Source organism: Thamnophis sirtalis, unplaced genomic scaffold (genome assembly GCF_051295495.1).
Source record: "Thamnophis sirtalis isolate CommonGarterSnake01/CBP01778 unplaced genomic scaffold, rThaSir2_p1.2 scaffold_3, whole genome shotgun sequence".
NCBI classification, from domain to species: Eukaryota; Metazoa; Chordata; class Lepidosauria; order Squamata; family Natricidae; genus Thamnophis; species Thamnophis sirtalis.
In genome coordinates, this window is record NW_028261383.1 from 34,430,109 (window position 1) to 34,454,593 (window position 24,485).

Consider the following 24,485-nt stretch of genomic DNA (forward strand, 5'->3'; position numbering starts at 1 on the left):
GTAGGAGGTTAAAACCCCAAGATGATGACCACAATGATGCTTTCAAGGCCCTGTCCCTTTTTAAAATGCATTGCCATCTTTTTTTTTTGACACAGGGACACCTTTTGAAAGATCTCTGAAGAATGAGGATCCTTATACAGGTAGTTTTCACTGGTTGCTTAGTGACTGTTTCAAATTATGACCCACCTGGAAAAGGGGACTTAGAGCCAAGATTTGATTTTGTGAGAGTCAGGCTCCCTCTGTAGTCACATGACCATGCTTTGGGTGCATTTATGATAGTATTTAACAATGGTTTTACATGTTCAAGGTTCAAGGTTCATTTTATTTATATGCCGCCCTATTCCCAGCGGGACTCAGGGCGGCGCACAAACCCAAAGGAGGGGAAGGAAACACAAGAACTACAGCAAAAAGTACAGGGAATTTTAAAAACGACCAACAGCCACATGATTCGAGAGGGGAAGGGAACTCATCGACCCCAGGCCTGCCGACAGAGATGTTCAGAGAGGTAGAAGTACCATCAATTCAGTGTCTGGTTCAGGGTCTTTGCAAATGTTATTTTCCTGACCGCAGTCAGTTACATAGTGCCCGAATTCTGATCTGACTTCTCTTTCTCCTTTTCACCAGTGTTTCAAGCCTTTTTATCGCTCTCTTGATTACCACTACTCCAACTCCATCATTTACTGCCAGAAAAGAGCACCTTGCTAGAAGTTCTGAAAAATCCCAGCCAGGTCTGGGGTGAACAGCAAGGTGCAGCAGTACCTCCACTGTGTTTGAACGGCTAATAATTGTAAAGAGGGTGTAGGAAGCTGTTAACTCTTCTGCACATTCAAGCAAGTCAGGTAATACACTACAGTAGCTGGTTTACATAGCATGCAAAACCACAACCCCAGTTGACAAAACTGAACTGCTGCTTTTATATGCTATGCTGTCTCCAATGAAATCATACTGTTGTTTAATAGGATTGGTCCAGTTTGCACAACATTCCAAAACAATGTCAGGATTCCCACAGCACACCAAACCACAAATGGCCCAGCTCATTTTAATCTGAATGTTAAATGGACTGTTAATTCCTGTACAAAACTGCATAATGAATAAGGCCCAAATGTGCAGACTTGTAAAATTTCAATCGCAACTAAGGATACCTATGTATGTTTGATGGAGTCCTTTCTGGAAGATGAAAGAAATATGTTGAAGGGAAAATATTAGGATGGGAATGAATGGAAAAAACTGAAATTAAAAAAAAACCAATTCACCCTATTTACCTATATTAAATTAGTTTTCTTACAGTTTAGTTTCTTTTCTATTTGAACAGGTTTTTTTTGTTCAGCAAATGGTTGCTTCCATGTTGACCCCAAGAGACAGAACATGTAAATCAGATAGAATGGTGATGAAGTAATCCATGAAATTTAAAAGGACCGTAAAAGGATCTTTAATTTAAAAATAGCAACATTGCATTGAGTTTCCTTTTGATTGTAGCAATAAACATTGACAACATAATCATTTGCTTGAGATATTCTTGGAAAAGCTTCTTGATTCTGATATTTTTATCAGTGGTCTTAAGGCTTTCACTGGAATGGTCCTGCCTTAATAAAATATTCATATATCCAGCCAAAGCTTCGGAACTAGTCTTTTGAATCGGGGATGAATGTGACATTTTCTACTTGCAAATCATGTAATGTGTTTCCAATGTTTCTTATTTTTTTTGCTCTCTGAACACTTTCTAAAAAAATACTAAATAGAGCACATTTTTAAAATGTTTTTGCAACTATCTTCAATATTTAGCTAATAACTTTGATTTCACAGACTTGAGTATATCTTGGGGGGACCCACCAGGGTCCTGGGATCACACTTTTAGAAACAGATGGCCCATGAAGAAGAAGAAGGGGATGAAGATAGAATGTAATGCTTATTAGGAAAGAGACTGAATGGGCTGCATCTCTATTGTAATACGTTTGCATCTTGTTTCTTTCAAAGTAACAGATTATCAAGAACCTGCCACCAGATTTTGCCCCAAAAGCCTGTTGAGAGAGAGAGAAAGGCTATAGCCAACTCATATCAAGTAGGTGGTAGACCTGAAACATAATGTCTACTGAGATTAAGTCAAATTCATCACTTGTGATGTACAATAGAAATAAGATATAGGTACTATATTTATAAATATATAAATGCTTAAACATGTAAGACCTAAAAAGCAATGTTATTAAAGCACAGGAAAGAAATAACATCCAGATAATCCAATTTATAAACAGTTTCTTGCAAATCCTTGGGACAGCCAAGAGCAATACAAGCAGTACAGGCAATCGTACTTTCAGTCTCACACAAATTCATTCCCTCCAGATGTGTTGGGAAGACAATTCTTATCCTCCACCCCAGTCTTGTATTATGCGCATCTATTAGGAAATATTGTGATCTGGAACATCTGGAGGGCATGTTCTGGGAAGGGCGGTAATTTAGCATCTGAACCTAAACCTTAAGGACAGTGTCCTCCTCTTTTCTGACAGTACAAGATACTCTAATCATATGCTTGGAGAACTTTCACCAGTAGAATGGAGATTACAACTGTCCCTGCAGATGCCTCGAAAAATTGCCAACGGTGAGATCAACAGTGCTGGGATTCCTAGAAGAGCCCGGAAATCGAAAAGAAGATAGGCTGTCTTCCTGTCCTTGCCTTTTTTCTTTCCCCACTCTCGATTTAAGACTCAGCTGCCTTACAAAGGGGGTAGGGAGTGGATTCGATTACATAGGTTTGTCTGTTCAGGTCTAACTGAATCGGAGGAAGCAAAGACTTCTGGAGAGGCAGCCCTTCACAGAGGAAGCAAAGACTTCTGGAGAGGCAGCCCTTCACAGACTCGCTCTGCTTCGGAGCCAGGATTGGCTCAGCTCGTTTATGCAAGTTCTCTGTCTAAAATGGTAGATGATTTCCAAGCTTGAGCAGGGAGTTAGACTAGAAGAACGCCAAGGTCTCTTTCAACTCGGTTATTCCATTAAGAAACTACACTCCCTCCCTACAAACCATCTCAAGGGGCTTTTATACTGTAAACTCAAACTCAACGCTGCTCGTCAATGCATAGCAATCTTGCAGTACAGTATTATACAAATATAATGTATAAAATTATATTATACAAATATAATATATAAAATATATGAAAGTAACTACAGACCCTTCACAGTCTGGATATAAATCGTTTCAACTTCTACTCTCAAAATGACACTATAGGGCTACTGCACCCCAGAACAACTAGACACAAGGACGTTTTTTCCCCAAATGCCATCACTCTGCTTAACAACTAATTCCCACAACACTGTCATATTACCTATGAAGACTGTAATACTATTATTATTCTCTTCCTTCCTAGTACCTATCTCTTCCCACTTATGATTATAACTATGTTGCTTGTATCTTTAAATTTTGTATTGGTTTTTCCCCTTGTATAATTTTATTGCTTATTAGTAACCTATGACTATCACTGTGTTGTATCCTATGATTCTTGATGAATATATTCTATTTTATTTTTTTCTTTATGTACACTGAGGGCATATGCACCAAAGACAAATTCCTTGTGTGTCCGATCACACTTGGCCAATAAAGAATTCTATATTCTATAAATGTATGCAGTAGCTCTGTGTGGTCAATTCAAATGAATAGCAGAGCACTTCACTGTCTGTTGTCCGAATAGAAGCCACCAGAAAACAAGCTCCGGATTTATTGTATGTAGAAAAGATAATAGATGAGTGGCAAAAAAATAATAAATATAAGTTATAAATAAGCAAATGAGGAGCCCACGTTACAAGATTGCTGTAGACATATAAGCTATTTTGGGTTATTAAGGTGTGGTATGGTATGCTGAACCAACCCTTTGTTTAACCTGTCCATCATGATGGAATGCAAGCCCCTATTCAGAAGCTGTGCTCAGGAATGCACCGCCAACTTTCTTCAACTGTGTGGCTTCCATGTGAGTTGGTACTAGAACACCCAGAATTCCCTGCCAACATAGCCATGGCAGAACTTTTTAAAGAGCCCCAGTATAGAATTTTAATTTGAGTGGCACGTTTGATCTGATTTGTACCCTCTTGTCAACATAAACATCTCTCTTTGGTTTTGTGTATTGAAATCAATAGCCCAGTAAATGGAAATGTGGGGGTAGGTATCAAAATACTGAAAAAAATGTTTGGGATTTTATTCGATATACTTATTTGAAGGCTTTGGATGTCCAGTGAACTTGTCAGAACAGGGATTTAGAGCCATTCATTTGTTTTGTTTTTGTTTTGAGATGATGAAATTGCAATAATGTTTAGGTATGAATGCGGCTGATTTAGGATTGACTGGTTATTTCTAAATCTTTCCCTGTGCCATTGTGGTAATAGCTGCGTAGATATTTTGAACAGAGAATTCACATTTCTACCAAAAAGCATGACTATTTTTGTATGGTACGTGCTAATTAAGAACTGGGTTTTTCTGGCAGCTGCAGGAAAACAGATGGGAATAAAAATACAGGACTCAACAAAGCTCATCACAAATTAGATATTGGAAAAGGTTGCCAGGGACAACCCTGTTGTTCCAACTGAGATAAGTCAAGAGGCGAGGCAGAGACTAGAAGTGACCACTACACAAAAGATTCAACAGAGCCCTGGTGTCACTGTCCAAAAGAGACTAGGCAAAGAGTTCTTGAACAATTACAACACAGCTGCCAAGATTCCATAAAGCAATGAAGTCTTGAAGGACTTCCACTGCTTCCCTTCACGCTGGGAAAGAGTAGAAACAGTACTTTAGCCAGCACCCCTCACACAAAAACTTCCCTCCCTATGAGTAAAGTGTCCTCTCCTTGTCATAAGTAGCCAGGGAAAGAGAAGAAGAGTGACAATGGACAATAGTAACTCCTTAGGACCAATTCTGCAATCCCTTCTGAGTAGATATGCACAGGACTGTGCTGTAACCAGCTACTCTAAGAATTTGTGACATCCAAACTTAAAGTCAGCTTCTGATACTTCAAAATTCTGAGGTTAAGCCTCAGAAGTTGCCTCATTTACGGCAACCACTTCACAAATGCTTAGAGAGCAGAACATGGCAGAAATAACAAAAAAGCAGTTCCTAGAAATCTTAAGCTTGCAATACACAGTCTAAATACAAATTATTCGCTAAAGTGCAAATGGATTGTCCCATATACACATGTAAATCATAAGCAGGATCCCTTGCCTTTTGCTTCCCTGCCCCTTCCCTAACCCAAGACCGGCAATGGCAGTGAGTCCCTAGAACAGAAACAGACTTCATTTTCATAATAAAAGACACATTTAGAACAGTTTAAGCTTTTCCCATCAAGTCTGCCCTATCCAACCAGACTGCCTGGGGAAATGCAGTAATTCTAATCTTCAGATGGCATTTATTGTACTTTCTTTTCATCTCTTAAATGGGAAACATTTTATGTACTGCTGCCCAGATATGATAGCCCTAAACTGAATATCTGAAAGATTAATGGCTCAAGAAATGGCATCAAGTAATTAGATTCTTGATAATGCCAGATTTTTCCTTACGAGGAAAATGTTCATGTTTGAGAGCATTGCCTGATGGAAGGGGAGACAGAAAATCAGAATGAAGATTCTTTTCTTATTTTTCCTGACTGATAAATTGAGGAGCCTAGTGTTTTAAGTTATCAATTAATCCATTTTATTTTTTTGTTAAAGTGAACATTTAAAAAAACCATAAATCTGTAATACATAAAGAACAAATTCTGCTAAAAATTAAAAGTGAAGATAAACACAATAAAACAGCTTATTTTCTACATATCAAGAATAACACTGCTAACAGGTCATTATAGTTAGGCTAATGGCCAGATATGATATAATTGCACAAGCTATCCATTGAGCTGGAAATCATTTGCTGAATTAATGATGAATTTTTCCTCTCACTCCTCAAGCGAAGAGCGACCTGAAAAGTTGACAAGGAGTCACCCACCAAAAACAAATTCTAAATCTTATTACCCCTGAGAGAGAACTTAAGAGAATCCTTACAAAGGGGGAAATCATTTGCCTCCTTTCTTTAACCTGGTTCTAACTACAGTGTTTTTAATGGTTGGATTTCTGCTTGTGACAAGTCCAGGACGTTCGTACTACAGCTCCTTTTACTACAGTTTATTTATGTTTTATTATTCCACGGGCGATTCGAGGCGCAGTTTAGCTGCGGAAGCGTAGATGGTTGCAGTCCGGCTTAGAAACCGTAACGGCACAGGAAGGGGTTGGCTCAAGAGCGCGGGGCCGTGCGTGGCCAGCAACCGCGGACGAATCCAGAGGAATAGATCCGGGGTGGGGAAAAGAAAAGAAAGAACAAAAGGAGAGAGGCGGCCCGCTCTTCCACTCGTGTGTTCGTTTATGTATCTTCTCATTTATCCCCCCCGAGTTACTTTAACGTCGAAAGTGCGTCGCGAAACACTTGCAGAATCCGCTCCCTTTGAGGTTTACGCCCACCCAACCCCCCATGTTCTGGGCCGGGGATAGACGCTGATTGCTGGTTCACCGGGCGCACGACCGGACCGGAGTGAGAACCGCCGCAGCTCAGGGTCGTTTCGCTTTCCCGGGGCGCTGCAGCCATTAACTCTTGAGCAACCGCAGGTAACGTTTTGGAAACGATATATGGGGGTGGGGGTTAGGGTTAGGGTTTTTATTGTATTAGACACGGGAGAGGAGTGCATTGTTCGTGACGAATTTTGCGTCGAGCCTCCAGGCAGCTTAGGCTCGTTTTCGTCTTCGTTTGCAGCCCTGACACGTTTTCTGGGGGCAAAATTCCCGTCGAATTTAGGGGAAACTAAGCACAACGAAGTGGCAGATAAGGTTACCTTGAATGTCAGGGCTCAACCCCTGAATATGAAAGAAGGGAGTGAGTGAGGGGGAAATAGAGAGCATCTTTATTCCACCGTTGTGTGCTCAATTAAATAAGTTGCATGAAAAGCTTCCAATCTTCATAGGTATTTGTTTGGAATCAGAATATTTTATTAAAATAAGTAGAATGTCTGTGCAATAAATAGGACCCAAGAGTGCAGGACCAGCTCATCATGAAGGTGGATGAATGAAAGTTCTCCTACAGTCCTAAATCAGCCACTTCTTTTCTTCCAGGAGTTGTATTACAGCAGCTTCCAGATTTTCCAGTCAGAAAAGTCTGTGGTTATTGTGAGCTGTGAGCTGCAATAATATTTCTGAAGGGCATCAGATTGAAAAAGATTAACTCATATTTGTACTTTGGTTGGTGGGGCAGGTAGGGGAGGATTCTTTAACAATGGTTCCATTTTATGGGATTATTTAAATTGCCTCTAAATGGCAATTGGGGAGTTCAAATAAGTTGGGATACACAATTTTCCTTTGATACCACATGCTTTAAGTCAATTTTGACAAAAGCACTCCCTGAGATTTTTTTTAGATTCCTTTCAAGGTCAAGGGACTGAAACACAGAGTTTCCTGCAAATGACCTTGTCAAAATAATGAAGAACTAGATTTCTGATTGCAATGTTCCTAAAACATGTACCTTAATATCCAAATTAGGCAGTTTGAGAGATTGGGATCCCAGGTTCATCAGCCCAACCAGCTAAGGAGTCAAATAGGTTTTTGACATCATTGGAAGGAGAAAATGGAACATTTTTGGACCATATTTTTCATTATATTTGGTCTTTTGAGAGTTTTTAAGAATGAAAATAGGAATCTTTCACCTTCTTTCTTATTTCCTAAAAATTGTATTTCCATTTTTAAGTCAAATACCATGTCTTGGAAATCAGGTAATTTTATGGCCAAATTTCAGCAGCACAATTTCAGCATGCTCTGGGATGATCCCTGTTGTAAATAATAATGTACTACATTATAATAATGTAATAATTATACACAGTTATAATCTGCGTTGGTCACTCTGATCCTTAGAATAATCCTATAAATTCATCAAATATTTCATCAGTTATACTTACTTATTTGGAAAGTGAGGGCCTTGAGTATACTTAAGGCCAAATATAATACAATCCTGAACATGCTTACTTAGAAGTAAGTCCTACTATTTTTATGCAATTTACAACCACATTTAAGCCACTGCAAGGCTATGAATTTATGCCTTGCTTATATTTGACTCAGGAATTTCCTAGCACATTCTAAAATGCTGTGCTTCACAATGTTGCCTTAGTTAAATTTACTATGATCAGCCATTGATCACCCTGTAATAGCACAAACACATTTCCAAGCTCTAGACAAGTTCAGTCAGCTTTTCTAGTCAGATTTGGGAAAATATTACCTGTCAGCTGCATCATTTGCAACAAAAGACCCACCTTACAGGGCTGTTGTACAAATTACTGAGGTAACAGTTATATTTTCAAGTGCTGTAGAATGCTATTGAATCATGAGACTGAGTCATAGAATTTTGCTCATTTTTAAGAAGGAAATAGATTTGAAAGGTGCCAAATCCTGCTTTAGATAGTAATGATTGAGTGAGTAAAACCTCATAGTATGATTTCTTTAATATAGAAAATATACTTCTTGTTTAATTTTTTAGCTTTTGTTTACCTCATTTCCCCACCCCCCTTCCCTTGTGCCCCTGATTTCCTAACTTTTAACTTGTTGATACTATGGCTTCTATATTTCAGGAATCCTTTTGTTCAAGCAGGTTAAAGATGATGGGAGAAGAGGAGAATCTGGTGAAAGAGGAGGAAATTCTATCAGAGGAGGAGGAGGAAGTAAAAGAGGAGGAAATATTCACAATTATAGAGGATGAAGAACACCTGGTGAAAGAAGAGAGAATATTTGTGGAGGAAGAGGAAGAGGAAGAAGAGGATGATGAGGAAAGTCTGGTGAAAATAGAGGTGATACTCCCAGAGAATGAAGAAAACCTAGTAAAAGAGGAGGTACTTCTTCCAGATGAAAGTTCCCTTCTGGAAGAATATGAAATCAATGTTTTTCAAATCCAAGGGGATGAAATACCCTGTGATAGTGAACTTGGTCCTGAGATCTCAGGTTACATACCAAGAAAGAGACATTGTAAAACCATGCCACGGGGAGGAACTGTTGGAGAACCCAACCAAGCCACAGCCCGGAAGGGTGGAAGAATCTATAAGTGCCCTGACTGTGGAAAAATCTTTAAGCGCTGTTCACCACTTATCAGGCACCGAAGAACCCACACCGGAGAGAAACCTTACGTTTGCCGCGAATGCTTGAAACGTTTCAGTGACAGCTCGGCCCTTGTGAAGCACCAAAGAATCCATGCAGGAGAGAAACCTTACACGTGTCCCGAGTGTGGTAAGAGCTTTTCCCAAAGCTCAACCCTGATTGCACATCAGAGAATACACACTGGAGAGAAACCATATAAATGCCCCGACTGTGGGAAGAGTTTTAGCGTGAGCTCTAATCTTGTTGCTCACCAAAGAATCCACACAGGGGAAAAGCCTTTTGGGTGCCCTGTCTGTTTAAAAGGTTTTCTGGTCAGCTCCCATCTTATCAGACACTTGAGAATACACACTGCAGAGAAACCTTACATTTGCAGAGAATGTGGTGAATGCTTTACCCAAAGCTCTCACCTCGTCGTTCATAAGAGAATTCATACGGGAGAAAAACCCTATCTCTGTTCTGAGTGTGGGAAAAATTACCGCGGGATCTCCGATCTGATCCAGCATCAAAGGATTCACACAGGAGAGAAGCCCTACAAATGCACAGAATGCGGCAAATGCTTCAGCCAAAGCTCATGTCTCAAGAAGCACCAGCGAATCCATACAGGCGAGAAACCTTATATGTGCCTCAGGTGCGGGAAGAGATTTAACCGGAATTCACATCTGACTAGACATCAAAAAACCCATGCGGTGTAATTTCTAAAGAAGAGCTCTCTGCAGAGTTCCTCTCTATTACAGCCCCTGAAGAAATAGTGATGGATGTCTCAAACAGCAATTTGTTCCTCATCTCCTGTAGGATCTTTTGTCCAAATCCCTTGAACCTAACCTGCAAGAATATAATGTTTTCTTCCCTGGCACTGGTTAAAATCCACTTTCAAGATTCCCTCTTTTCCATCCAAGATCCTAAAAGGATCTTAGAATCTTCCCTGGAATATTCTTTTCCTTGTTATGATTTTAAAAATGACACCCCATTTCAAATACCTTCAGGCGTATCAGCCATTACTTTTCCCCTGGAATTCTCAGAATATCTTAACCTTCTACTATCCCTCATGTTTCCATGAGGCTGAGAAAAGTTGTGTCGATAGCAGTGGAGGAGAAACAATTAGCACTCATATCAAACTCTGATGAGATAAATCTCTTTTATTTGCTAGTAGCATGTGAAAACAGCAAATAATATTACCACATGAAATTGACATACACCCTTCAGTGGACTGCTTCATGGCTTCATGCTACCACAGCAGGTCATGGTTTCAATCCCTTGCTTTTTCATCTTAAAATATCTTTGGATAACATGAGTGGGAAAGACTGTTGCCATAGAACAGTACTGCTAATTGGAATAAAAGTGCTGGGTGAAACAGCTGAACGATCTGATATAAGTTCCAGTTCTGTATCCACGGATGTCATGTTACACCCTAAGAAGCACAAAAAGCAGATGGCCTTCCTTGGTATTACTGAAGAACAATCTGGCATCTTATGTAGCCTGGTCACTGCCATGCATTTGTAGGCTTGTAGTGACAATATCAGAGGTTTAAATTATATGTCATTATTTTTCTATTATTATTTGTTTTACCTTTTAGTGGCGTTTATTGAACATTTTGGAGTAGATTTCTCTGTCAAGTGACAATAGGATAGTGGCTTAAAGACTGAATTATGCATCGGAAATGCTTCGGTTTCAGTGTCGCCACTGAGATTCCTGCTTGTTGGCCTTGGCAAGTATTTTCTTGGTGTAAGTCAGCCCCGTAAAATTTGCAGTATGGGGAATTATAGCCCTTATTTGTTTATAATGTTGCAAAGGTTATACAGGTTGAACAGCTTAAATGTGTTCCCTACGGACACTATTACTGTGTTTCTCCTTGGGTTTGGGCTAATTTTCACACCCCTTGATGGGAAATGTGAGTTCTTCTAATACCGGTAGTCCTCGAGTTATGAAGGTTGACCGTTTGAAGTTACAGCAGACCTTCCCCCCCCCCAAAAAAACCCTCTACATATGACCTTGTTCCAAAGTTACAACCCCTGCAGTGCCCTCATAGACTGACCAACCATGGAAATGCTGCAGCATGTCCACCTACCTATTCCCCCCCTCCATTTTGCGCTGCAAGGCCCCCACAGACACTAGGCCTGCGTTGCCGCCCCACCAGGTTCCACATATGCCACCTCACCCCAGTCATTGTTTGCTCACTTTTTGAAGAGATTCAGGAAGTCAAGGGAAGGAAGCAGGCAGGCTGCTCTTGCTGGGACATTGCTAGGCCATGTGGCACAATTGAGGAAAATAAATTCTGACGGTTTTCATTTTATCACTAGTCTTGGCTCCCCCAGCTTTAGCTATGCTAATTTTATGCTAGTGCAGCTAGTGCTGGGGGGAGCTAAGGCTAACAATAAAGGGGAAACTGGCAGGATTTCTTCTTGATTTTGCCACGTGGACCAGGAACAGATTAGACCTGTCCTCCTTCCCTATCTTGATCTCCTTAGCTCTGCGGATCTTTGAAAGGTAAGCATGCAATTGTGATGGACTGAGATAAGGGGGAGATCCATAGGGCTGTGGGAACCCCAAAGAGTGGGAATTGGAGCATAGAGTATCTTGGGGTAGGGAGAGCCCTTGGGAGGCCCAATGCAGGTAGGTCTGTGCCTGCATTAGGCCTCCCAGAGTCTCCCCCACTTTTGAGATGCCCCATTTAATGACAAATGTATTGGGTGGGGAAAGGGAGGGGTCAATAATGAGACAATTTCTTTAGAGATCATACTGACTTCTGTCAATAATAACCATGCTCCATTACAGTTGTAACTCAAGGGCTACCTGTATTTCTTTGAGTGCTGCCCTAGTTAGAAAGGTCTTCACACAAATAAAGATGCCCCTCGAACCCACATAAGGAAGGGAACTATCCACCTATTGGAGGAATATCTTTAGCAGCAGAGAAGCTTGAGTTTTCGGTTATTTTCTTGAAAGAAACTTATTAGAATAAGAGAGGGCTTCCCATTATGGAAATCTACCTTGGCACTTACAGAACTATGGTAATGGGGGAAATGAGGAGCCAGGAAAGATAGTCTCCTCTTTACACGAGAAGAATCGTAGGGAAAGGAGTAAAAATTTCAGAATACTAATCTGTTATGAACATGAGCAAGAGAAGCTCTTGCCTTCCCTTGAGGCAACTGTGACTCTAATTTCAGTTAAAGAACAGATGGAAAGACTCGTTTTCTGAGAAATAAAGAGAAAAAAGACAGATGCCTTAATTTTGATGGCTGCAGAATACCTAAAAGTATTTCAACGTTTCTCCTCTTTGCCCTTTAAAGCCCTGCTCCATTTTATATCAGGATGATCTCCATCCCATTATGGTTCAGATCAGTGGTGAGCTCCTACTGGTTTGGACTGGTTCAGCCAAACCAGTAGTGGTTTGGTGGCCTGGGTCACTGGAACTGGCAGCGACCTAGGCCTGCCACGTCCCCAAACCAGTTCTCCGGGCAGTGCCATAGGCGCCACCATTTTGTTTTTCAGTTCTGCGCATGCGCAGAACAATTTTAATTTCACTGCGCATACGCACATATACAGTGCGTACACGAGTGGAGCAGAAGTAGTGCCTGCCAGAACCCGCCCCTGGTTCAGATATATTATTCTGCTTGTACCTTGCAAAAGAGTACCTGATAAGTTTTCTACTTCCGGTATTGAGAGGTGTGTTGTGACTTTTGTTTTCCTTGGTTCTTGAACATCAAAATAAGATGATGTGTTACGCTCCTAAAATATATACATGTCATATGCTTACCAGTGATTTGTACTGTGTAGTGCATGCCCATCCATGCTTTTTCAGAAGTTCAGTATATTTGCAGAGATTTTGTCCCAAGGTATGTATATAAAGGAAGGAAGCTACAGTATTTCAAACACAAAAAAATAGAATGGTTTTAGATTTTTTTTAAAAAATAGTTGAGGCTCCCCAATCCTATATTTCTACTTCTGACGTACTGCAGCATAGTATACTTAGTTTTGTTTTAAATTGAAAGTGGCAAATCATTTTAGTCTTGTTTGCAATGCGTTAATTAAATTGATGTTGATGAGGAAAGTTGGAGGGTGCATCATATAATAATATAAAATAATATGCATTTAACCCTTTGAATAAATTGTACCAGGACTGGTGGCCAAGGTGAACTGTATCAAATATGTGTGTGGGTCAAGGTTCAAACCATTTTCCATTTGTCTTGTATTTTCTGCAACACAATCTTGAGTCCCATTTTTTGGATATCCCAACTTTTTCCAAAATGAAGTATGTTTTTAATGACTAATTCAAACACTAGTTAGAATTCTGTAAAAGCATCATAAAGTGGATATTGTACTTAATACTCATTGTAAGTACTTGAAGTAACTAATCAAGCACAGTGTTAGATTCACTTAAGATACTGTATTATAACCTATTTTTGCATTGTTTGCCACCTCTGCAGAATAACTAAGAAGTTCAAAGGGAAATTTAAATGGAGGCCCATGTAAATATATATAGCAAATATCATTATCATTTCTGTACTACATAAGGAAGGTTATCACACTGCTGTTGAAAGCTGAGCACAGAAATCAAGCATGGTTTGAAATGTACATATGCACTACTACTTTAATTCTGATAAATATCTATGGAGATCCAGGTCATGGTTGTTCCAAAGGTGCTTTTCTTTGTTTTTCCTTGAAGACATTTCACTTCTCATCCCAGAAGCTGCTTCAGTTTTGACTGAATGGTGGAGAATGGAAGGATTTATATTCCTTGCAGTCATTTGGTCATTAGCACTCTTTCTGAGAATTGTTGAGGCCACTTGGAAGTTTATCTATGCCCTCAGGGTCAGCTGGATAGTGCAAATAGGTGTGAAACCTTCTAGGAACTGCTATCATTTAATTCTGATACCAGTTTTGACTTCATATCAAAGGACAGGATATTGTATTTTTTCCTCTTTTGAAAATATCTGGAGGATGAATACTTGCTTAGCATTAAAAGTGGACATACAGTATAATGTATTGACTGTCTGGTTCCACACAACTTACGAGGCTAGGATATACCAGTAATAGTTGAGGGGAATTTATGATTCAGCATCTTATAGAAATCCAGACAGTCTTAACTTCCTATGAACTACACCACCACTTTAAAGAATATGTGATTTCTTTTTAAACAAAACTTGTTGGGCATTGCTTGTTATGTGAACACAGCAAATGTATTTTTAATCCAGTTTTAAAGTACTGCATTGAGCCATTGTATATACCAGATATCATGCTGATAGTTCACTGGTCAAGATAATTCATCTACCCAAAAATGCTTAATCAAAGTGTTATGAAATGTTTTAAAAAAATAAAAAATGATACAAATAGCAGAATGCCAAATCAACTGTCCCTTAAAGGCCCTTCTTTCAATAAATTTTCTATAATGCTGTGTTTTATCTTTTCAAGCACTATTTCTGTTCCGAATAGCAGATTGTAAGAAAGCCGTGCCAAGGGAGGTAGCATCGACCAACTTATAAATGAAATGAACTACAGTATTACTTCATTCCCTTTGAAGCAAATTCAGACAATATGTCCAGAGGCAGAGGTGAACTAGCCACAAGTGAAAATACAAACTTCAGAATATTCTTGCTCACAAGTTAAGCCTTGGTATGGAAAACATTTAAAGTTCTAACAAACCTGCCTTAGAATAAACTTCTCTTTTAATCTTTCATTTTAATCTTTAAAAGTACCTTAAGTCAGGATGCACAGCTCACCTCCTACTTTATCTTCACAACTATCCTGTAAATTAGATTGAGAAATGGTTACTGTAAGTTTTTTGATGGAGTAATTTAAATTTAAAGTTTTTTAATGGAGTAATTTAAATTTAAATAGTATGTCACAAAACATGCTAATCACTCAGGCTGGTAACCAGGAAAGTTCATATAACTACATCCTCTCTGTCTTGTTTCATGCAAGTCTTTAATTATGATCAACGGTTTCCACACATCTGAACCTTTAGACATTTCCAGTTAATACTCACCTGAATCAGATCCTGTGGACCAAAATTGGCAGCTGCCTTAAATTGTGTTACAGGTACAGTATGGGAAAACTATGGACCATGATTAAGGAGCTATATAAAGAGGTAGCACATTCATTCCCATTCACCAAGCTAAGTAGATTTGCATTTCATATGAATAAGTAATCCATCTCCTTAACTGAAACCTAATTACTGTAATTAATGTATTCTCTCTCAGTTTGCACTGTATCTCTTGGAAAAGATTTGGCTCCAATGCTGCTCTGAGATGAAAACACTGGCATGTAACACAGGGGTGTATAGATGTTTGAGGGATATGAACATGCTGTCCTGAGCTTTCACAGGCTGCAACAGATCATCCAGAGATATTAAAATAGCATTAGTAGCATTTTGGGGGAAGACATTTGTAGCAGATGTTTGAGTAGAAAGCTTCCAAAAGGGACAACATTCCCATTTCCCATTGAAATCACTGGCAAGTAGATCCCAATACCCATATTTGGAGGCTAATTTAGAGGTGGCAGAGGAGTTGGGGTGAGCAGCAGAATCCCAGAGCAATGAACTTTTGGATTTTGGCTATGAGTTTTCTATAGCCACAGTAGCTGCTCCTGACCATTCTTACAAGCCATAGCACTACTAGGTGTTTCTGTCAACTGGTGGATATGAGCAAGGTAAGATACTGCTGTATCCCAATTCCTACATACAATTTTGTTGCAAACTAGGGAAGAACATTCTATTCACTTTTCTCTGGTTTAGTGTAATGTTTTAAAGCATCAGCCTAGAAACCAGGAGAGAGTGAGTTATAGTCCCAATTTAGGCATAAAAGCCAGCCAGGTGACTTGGCCAGTCATTCTCAGTCCATACTTAGTTGATCCACTTAGGTTTTTTTTTTCTCCTAACATTTTCCTAATATTGTCTGGCAACAGGAAGAAACCAAAAATGGGTAGTACCCCCTCCCCCATTGTATAGTGGTGAAAAGGATGGCATAGTAACAAGGATAATTCAAAGGAATCTGGAAAATTACTGTATTTGTCCATGCTGAATTAATGTATTTTATTGATTCTCACATCACCCAGAACCAACCCAGATAGAATGGGGTTTGCACAACTTACAAAGTTCCTACCTCCCAAACACATAAAAGTAAATGAAAAATTACAGTTGATATAATGATTAAGGTGCTGGACTAGAAAGCAGAAAACTATGAATTCTAGTCCACTCTTAGGCATGGAAGGCAACTGGAGGGCTTTGGGCCACTTATATCTTTAATATAACCAACCCACCTTTACAAGGTAATTGTTGTGTGAAAAGTAGAAGGTAGGAACATTGCTTTGAGCCAAAATAGAGTCTGGATAAAACATAACAATAATTAGGTAACATAACACAACCAAAAGTTCACTTTCTACTTAATATTACTTCTTCACATTCAAATTGAAGGTTGAATTCCCAGGGATCTCTTAGCCAAGCAGATTCCTTCACCAAACCCCTCCCACTCCCTTTCTCCACATAAAAGTTATTCAAGATTCCAGACCAGCATGGCATCGTAGGAAATTATGCCAAACTATGCTACTTCTCAGTAGCTCACTGATCCTGTTATAGAACTTCTCTCACTCTTCTGCTTCAATGTTCTGTTCTTTCTTCTGAGTATTTTCTCAATGTTTCCCTTTTGCTTTGCCACCAGTGAATGCCGAATTGAGTTTTATCTCCAAATTAGCTGTTAGCTGGCCAGGAGTGCAGTACAATAGTAACTCAGCTATTTAGTGAGCCCTTAGCACAGCAATTCATAGCATGTAAATCCACTAAGAACCCAATGCTCAGGTGCTTGTAGTTTCCTAGGACATCTCCCCACTGACTGAAAATAACAGGCTTTCAGATCTCAATATTTGTACACAAGAGTAAACAGTAGTACATTCTGTACACAGCTGCATATATTCCTTGAGGCATCAGATATTCCACCTGTCTTTCAATTCAGCCTGAATTTAGTCATCTCAATAATTTCCTGAACTTTCTGTGATATTTATAACCTAGATTTTCATTCCACTTGGCTTTCTGCTTTTAGAAATAACTGTCAACTAACATTAGACCAAGAGGCTGCTTGAATCAGAATGCCCTGGTTGAATACCATTGTATCTTGTATGAGAAGTTAAAGCATAATATAACTCTGTAAAATAATAATCTAAATAACCATTATGTTAATATATAACACAATATAACCCTTATCACAGATACTATAATTGCCTTCCTAGCATAGGCTATGAAAATCACAGTAAGAATATTATTGCCAAAGAGAACAAGTAGGGAGAGTGCAGATAGTAGCAAGTTGCACTCAACAGCAGCCCTGCTTGCTTTTATTAGATTTATGCCCTGACCTACTACCTGATGATGTTCAGGGTGGACTCTACCTATAAAATCACATAACAGCAGTAGAATGCTAAATATTAGTCATAAATCTTTGTCAAATTGAATTCAGATTTTAGGGAATACCAAAGTAAACAAGCAAGTCTTTAACTTTTTTTTCTTAAAATATACAGTGAGGTGCCAGCAGTCCAAGGTCTAGTGCTACTGTGGAGAAGGCCCATTAATGTATGTACTGCCTCTTGCAGGGTAGAATCATAACAGTTCAGGTTGCTTTGCCCAGTACTGATCATTTTGTAGTCTCTCAGCTATTGATATCCAGAACCAGTTAGAGCTTACAGGCAAGTAATCCAGGGGTGGGAATGAAAAATGTTAGTAACTGGTTCTCTGCCCGGTTGCTGGGTGGGCATGGCCTACTCCGCCTCCTGCACCACAGCAGGAGGGAGGGGCATTTTCACTCTCCCCAGGCTCCAGAGGCTTTCCTCGAGCCTCCAGGACAACAAAAACAGCCTCCCTGGGCTTCGGAGGCCAGAAATGGGCATGTTTCTGGACTTCCAGGAGACTCGTTTTTCACCTCCCAGAGCCTACACGTGGGCCTTGCACTTAGTGGAGATTCCTGGGAGGGGCAGAGCGGGGTGGTTGGGGCCAACCAGTTCTTGCAACTACCGGTTCGTGTGAACCAGATGTAAAATTAAGATCCGGTTCACCCGAACCAGTGCAAACCGGCTGAATCCCACCCCTGAGGTAATCCGTATTATACATTAGGGACCATTGTTGTAGTGACAATCTACCCATCTTAAAGTTTTGGCTTGAGTCTATTAGCTATTTAATCTGCTGACCTGCTTTTCTACATATATAGATATCAAATAAAATGGGATTATATCCTATGGATCTGCAGTTTGATACTGTGGAGACAGTATTGCCCATAACTATTTTGGGGAAATGGCTCCACAGATAGGAATGGAACCAATACAACACCATAGTGCCACTTGATAAGATAGCATCATCCATTGTATCAAAAGTTACTGAGAAGTTTGAATATGCTTGTGTCTTCATTCTAATTCCAATATTCTGAAATAGATTTCAGGCAAACGGAAAATGAAAAAAACGGTTGTCTTTCAAAGTAATAGAATATGGAGTCCATAAAATAGCAATTAGACACTCCCCAAATCGCATCCCAGTACTACAGTTGGTGAGCTAATAGGAAAGCAAAGGCTGTTACAAGAGAGATTTATTGCCTAATGGATCGTGGTATGTGATGTTTAAAACAGACGAATTATATATTTTGGATGTTCAGAGATGTTTCACAATCTGCAAAGGTTAAAGACCTGAATGTTCAAGTGCAGCAATAAAAATCTTAGAGGAACAAACATATCAGAGAACTTTGATGCTCAATCTCCCGATGGCGTAAGCTGATGCAGAATATGGAAGCAGATGGAAGGTCACTATTAAAATAGCAGAACAGGGGAAAGTCAAAACTTTTTTGAATGATTAAAATATATAATTGTTGAAGAAATCTAAAAAGTACATCATTGTAACACAATGTAAATGGCATACATTTTTGCTGTTTGTTCATCTTGCCTTCAGAAGTTATGGGTGCTCCATCACTGGAGATTTTTAAGAGTTTCGACAGCCATTTATCTGAAACAGTATAAAGTCTTCCTGGTTAAGGAACTTGGTAGCTTGAACAGGAAAAAATGCTTCTTAGACTTAGACTAACTTTGTCACTTTGAATGTACACTAATCGGCATACATGAAAATGAAATTTCGTTGCATACAGCTCTCAAAGGGTCATCGCCTCCAGTATACACTACATAAAAATGACATAATAAATACAAAATTATGCATATACCCACATGTATTATATGACACTGAGAAACAACAGTCTAGTCCGGATGTGGATTCAATTGGCCAATTGTAAGCAAACTGACAAAAAGTGGTTCAAATATTCAACTTCTGCAATTTACAGTTATCAGTATGTTCTGCTTCTTACACCACTCACTACCTTTCCTTCTACAATCCAAAGCCCATTTATGAAGCATCCAAACCGTTCGGGGTGCTTTTCCTATCTTAGGTATGATGCAATAATTGACTTTTATAGCAGTTTTCCTTCCGTGGTCTTACACAACACTGAGCTACCTCTCTGAAATTATGTGTCATTCTGTCCTCGTGCTGGTTCTTGGTTTTGTACAAATTTCCACTGGGGCTGAATGGAAATTCCGCTTGACAAAAAAAAAAAAAAATTCCAAGTCGCGGTCGCATTTTTCCAGCCGTGTAAGTTTGCGCAAGTGTGTAACTTGTAGATTCTTTCAGCTCTTCTTCGTGCATTTAAGAGCTTTCCCAGTCCAAGCTAGGAGAAACTGGACAGAGCAGCCTCTCCGTTTCTCCCCAGAAGGACATTATACGCATTTACACCCCCTTCTCCTTTACACCCAGAAAGAGGAATTCTAATCCATTCTGAGGCGAATGCTACAGGCTTCCTCTTTCTCCGCCCCGGATCACACCTGGGAGGGTGGAGCGAGGAGAGCCGTTGCCCGTCATTGGCTTATTTCCTATGGGGTGAGGGGGGTGGATCTCGCCGCCAGGCTGCGCGGGGAGGTGGGGGAGAAAGCATCGCTGCTTTGCAAGACGGGAAATGGCAAAGCTTAGACGACCTTCTTCGGACCGCCGCGCTAACTACGCTTCCCTGCATGCTCCTGGCCCTCAGAACGCTAGGGGTGAAGGGGATGGAATCGCTCGGTGCACTGTGGGAGTTGTAGGAGCGACGAACGGAGCCGCGTTCAACTTCCCGACGGCCCTTGCGCGCCTCTGCTGCCTTGGGGCGGAGGCGGTGGGAGGAGGGAGGAGGAGGAGGTGCAGGGAGGTGGCGTTGCGGCATCCAGCGGCAGACCGTCGGCCGGGGTGACTGGGAGCCGGGTTTTTTTACTCAGCCCGGAGGCCCTTCCCGCCGCCATCGATGTGAGCAGGCGGCCCTCGGGGGGAGGATTGGGAGGGCGGGCGGGGCCGTGTGTGGGTGGGGCCGGCTCGGTGTGTGTGGGGGTGATCCTGCCTTCTTCACGCTCGGCTCCAGAGGGACGGCGCGACTTAAGAAGCGCTGCCACTCGGGAGTTAAAGGCCAACAGTACCCCCCCACACCCCGGGCTCTACCCAGCCTGGCCCGACCTGGTCTGGCTCTTCCTCCGCCTCCTCCTCCCTCCCTCCGGTCCCAGCGTCTCTCCGTGAGCGGTTGGTGCTGCTGTCAGGCCGGCGCGCGCGCTCGCTCGCTCGCTCCACATCTCATTCCCCCCCCCACCCACCCTGCCGGCACGCGACGAAACCACAAGACGCAAAGCCGAAGCGCGCTCGCGCCTCCTTTAGCCCCGGAGACTCATCTTCGCCGCCTCCTCCTCCTCCTCCTCCTGCCCCTTGAGTAACATCGAGACGCGAAACAGCCTTGCGCCCCAGTGGAGTTGCCCACGCAAAGACAACGGCGGAGATATGAAGATCAAAGATGCCAAAAAACCATGTAAGAAAGATCCTTTTTCTCTCTCTCTTTTGGAGACTTGCCTTTTGCTTTGCTTTTGAAAAAGAAACGGGTATCTGTATTATAGTCAATCCTGGGTGTTTCCACCACGTAGCTTCTGTATAGGTTTTTTTCTGCTTCTCTTTGCATTAGAAATGACTGTTGCAAAGTACTATTTTAAAACAATGTATTGCAAAATACTTTTTTAAAACAATGACCAAGAAATGATTGTGAAAGTGTGTGTGTGTGTGGCGGGGGGGGGGGGGAAGCAGAGGCATTTACTAGTAGTTGAGCATCCAGTGCATAAATGCATTCTTGAAAGTAAATCCCATTAATCCTATTTAACTTAGTATTGAGGAAAAAACATGGGTTTTTTTTAATAGTGAAAACATAAATAAAAATCAATATTGTTTTCTTTTGACTAGTTGCATGGATGTAGGGAACTAAATTCCTTGTGAAGTGGAACTGATTATATATATTACAAATGTTTACAGTAGCAATAGCATTTAAGCTTATATACTTCCCTAGAGTGTACAGCACTCCATTCCAGAATAGCAGAAATGATCAAGGGGAAGTACAATTTCCTAAATAAAACTTCACTTTTTCAGAACACCTGTAAAAGTGACATCTCTTGCTGTTTGTCTTGGCATAAAACTATTTATGCAAGACTGTTTAAGTTTAACTAAAACAAAGTATTGCATTTGGTAACTTAATAAGAACGTGCCCTATACCTAAACAATTTTTTAAAATGTGAAAATATACTACTTGTACGTTTTATTTCTATAGCTGGAATGCCAGTATTAATAGCTAAAGTACAAAAAAGGGAAGTGGTTAATTTAATGCTTTGACATTTGTAGAAGAATATATATATGTAATTGTATTCATCAGTTTTGAGTACAATACAGAATATTTTTGTCATATTTGCAGGGATAAAATACTTTCTGATTTATTGGAACAATGTGTACATGATGACTGAAAAACCTGCTGTACATGCATAATCAGCTAGTAAAAAGTTGTTTTAACAAGACAGCTTTTGTATTAAAATATACCTCACCGTATGGGATAGTACTTTTAGTTACAGTGTGCCTTCTCTATCTGAGGTCTGGGAACAAAATGTTGAGGCCACCTCCAAGGTCACTGCTTTTCCTTCCTAATGATTAAAATTAACACAGACCCCTTCAAATGCAGGACTGTGAAAGAAATAAGGTCTCTCTGAAATTGTGTTAACGAAAATTCTGCTTCTGTAAAAACAAAAAGATACTGTGGAAGATTTAAGATCTTCAAATGAAAATGTACCTAAATAAAGTTTTATGAAAACTAAAAGCGTTAACTTGCTTCTGATAATCACATGTAGAATAATTCAAACTCATGTTTCCCAACAAATCCATAAAATCTAACTTCAGATATGTGGTTGTTCATTTTTTAAGGCTGAAAATAATAGCTGTTTTGTTGGCAGAAAGAATGTTCAAGGTTTTCTTAGTTTATTTAACTTTATTGCACAATAATAAAAAAAGTTATAAACATGTGACCTATGTTCCAATATTATTTGAAGTATGGATTGTAATATGTTGATTACAATTTATGAAGCAACCTATGTAAAAAGCTTTAAAGCAGGAATTCCATATCTCCCCTAAAAAGTAATACTCCAAACTAAATGTACATTAACTAGAGAAGAGTGAATTTGTTGTAACTATGTGAAACTAAAAGATGCTTTACACCTCCCTTGGACTCTGTTTCCATTTCCCCAAGGGAGGTATGGTATATATCTCACAATTTGGGAACGGCTGTTTTACAGCCTCTTCAAATTAATCAGCCTATTGCAAAGTATTATTTTAAAATAATATCAAATCTGCACCCAAACATTTCCATCTAATGTTTTCAAATGCTTAAGCCATTCTGAAAGTATTCTGGTTGGTCTTAGCTTCAATTCACTGATTCCTGAGTAATTTAAATAGCTGCTTTTGGGGGAAAAAACACTGAAGTGCTTTTGTTCTTAGAATTGTGCATATGCATACATATTTGCATATGCACACTTGACCAGCCCATTGGAGATAACAGAATTTAAGCAAAGCTATCATATACTATATATTGTGTAACAAAATCCTTATAATATATGGGAATCAATGAAAATACATAGAAGTGAATTTATCCTCTTATGAGAGCTTTTATGAACACCAAACAATTTTAATTAATTTTTTAATAGAATAAAGTGGCCTGGTAAATAAAATAATATTTGGTATTTCTAACAATAAAGCACTCTCTCCCCCTCTCTCTTTCTCTCTCTCTCCACAGCTTTTCCATGGTTTGGAATGGATATTGGTGGAACGCTAGTGAAACTTGCATATTTTGAACCTATAGATATTACTGCAGAAGAAGAGCAGGAAGAGGTTGAAAGTCTGAAGAGTATTCGCAAATATTTAACATCAAATGTGGCCTATGGGTCCACTGGTATTCGAGATGTCCACCTTGAACTTAAAGACTTGATACTCTTTGGACGAAAGGGAAATTTGCACTTTATCAGATTCCCAACACATGACTTGCCTACTTTTATTCAAATGGGAAGAAATAAAAACTTTTCCACGCTACATACGGTGCTTTGTGCCACTGGCGGTGGTGCTTATAAATTTGAAGAAGATTTTCGCACAGTAGGTAGTTTAGTTGCATGTTCTCTCACTCTGATTGACAGAGTATGTATACTGATCATCTGCGGTGATAGTCATTAATCTATGTAGCAATTAGCATTTAGGCTTATATACCTATCCATAGTGTCTTACAGCACTCTGGGCAGTTTACAATGTCATTATTTGGGCATTGCTCCCAACAATCTGGGTCCTTATTTTACTGATCTCGGAAGGATGGAAGGTTGAGTCAACCTTGAGCCCTGTCAGGATTTAAACTCCAGACTATGGGCAGAGTTTCCCTGCAATACTGCCCTTTAACCATTGCGCCACCAGGGCAGTCACTTATTTTTCATAAGGCAAGAGTCTGATAAGGGCAAAGAGATCTCTAGATTTGTACTTTGGAATTTGACTGCTGAAGAATCACTGTCTGCATGTAGGGAGGAATAACTTCCTAAATAACTCCTTGTTTTCTTTGCAATTCTGCACAAAAGAGCTGGCAAGATTTCCCTGAATCGTTCTTTTAAGTATTACAGCAAAAAAAAAAATTAAGATATGGTGACATAGATGGGATTTGGAGTATGTGGATATATTGGGCCTTGCCCTGTTCAGGCAGTTTCCTTTTGTCTTTTTCTTTGCTTAGCAGCCAGCAGTTCCAATTATTACATGTAAAGTAGGAAGGCAATTGGACAAATTTAGATACTTGCTGAACATGTGAACTGAGTAGCACATGCTTATCTGATGTATCTTATAAATTTTCATGCATTGCATATTACGTATACAACAACCCTCTACTCCAGTATGTTGCAATATAACACATCAGCTGCAGCAATCTAAAGTCTTTTTTAAAAAGAAAAATGATTATAACATTTTTATAAAAGGATAGTATTAGTGATGCAGTGGAAACTTGACTTTC

At 39.8% G+C, this 24,485-nt stretch overlaps 2 protein-coding genes across 3 annotated transcripts in view; both read left to right on the plus strand.

The window, feature by feature from the left end:
• Positions 1–24,485, plus strand: part of LOC106544375 (pantothenate kinase 3) — an 87,749-nt gene that overhangs the window by 54,502 nt on the left and 8,762 nt on the right. The window contains exons 2-3 of the mRNA XM_014060627.2: positions 20,905–20,954; positions 23,244–23,596. Coding sequence (XP_013916102.1) covers positions 20,927–20,954; positions 23,244–23,596 — 381 coding nt within the window. The 5' untranslated portion in view covers positions 20,905–20,926. The remainder of the gene's footprint in view (positions 1–20,904; positions 20,955–23,243; positions 23,597–24,485) is intronic.
• On the plus strand, positions 6,268–14,514 carry LOC106544372 (uncharacterized). 2 transcript variants are annotated; one of them, XM_014060623.2, is made up of 2 exons: positions 6,268–6,603; positions 8,607–14,514. In XM_014060623.2, the coding sequence occupies exon 2, from the start codon at positions 8,634–8,636 to the stop codon at positions 9,816–9,818; it is 1,185 nt and encodes a 394-aa protein (XP_013916098.2). In that variant the 5' UTR covers positions 6,268–6,603; positions 8,607–8,633; the 3' UTR covers positions 9,819–14,514. The 2 variants fall into 2 exon arrangements, with proteins under 2 accessions (XP_013916098.2, XP_013916099.2); XM_014060624.2 differs by having other exon boundaries at positions 8,627–14,514.

Bases quoted from the DNA above. Each gene is read 5' to 3' on its own strand.
- LOC106544372 (XM_014060623.2), top strand. From the start codon at position 8,634: ATGATGGGAGAAGAGGAGAATCTGGTGAAAGAGGAGGAAATTCTATCA.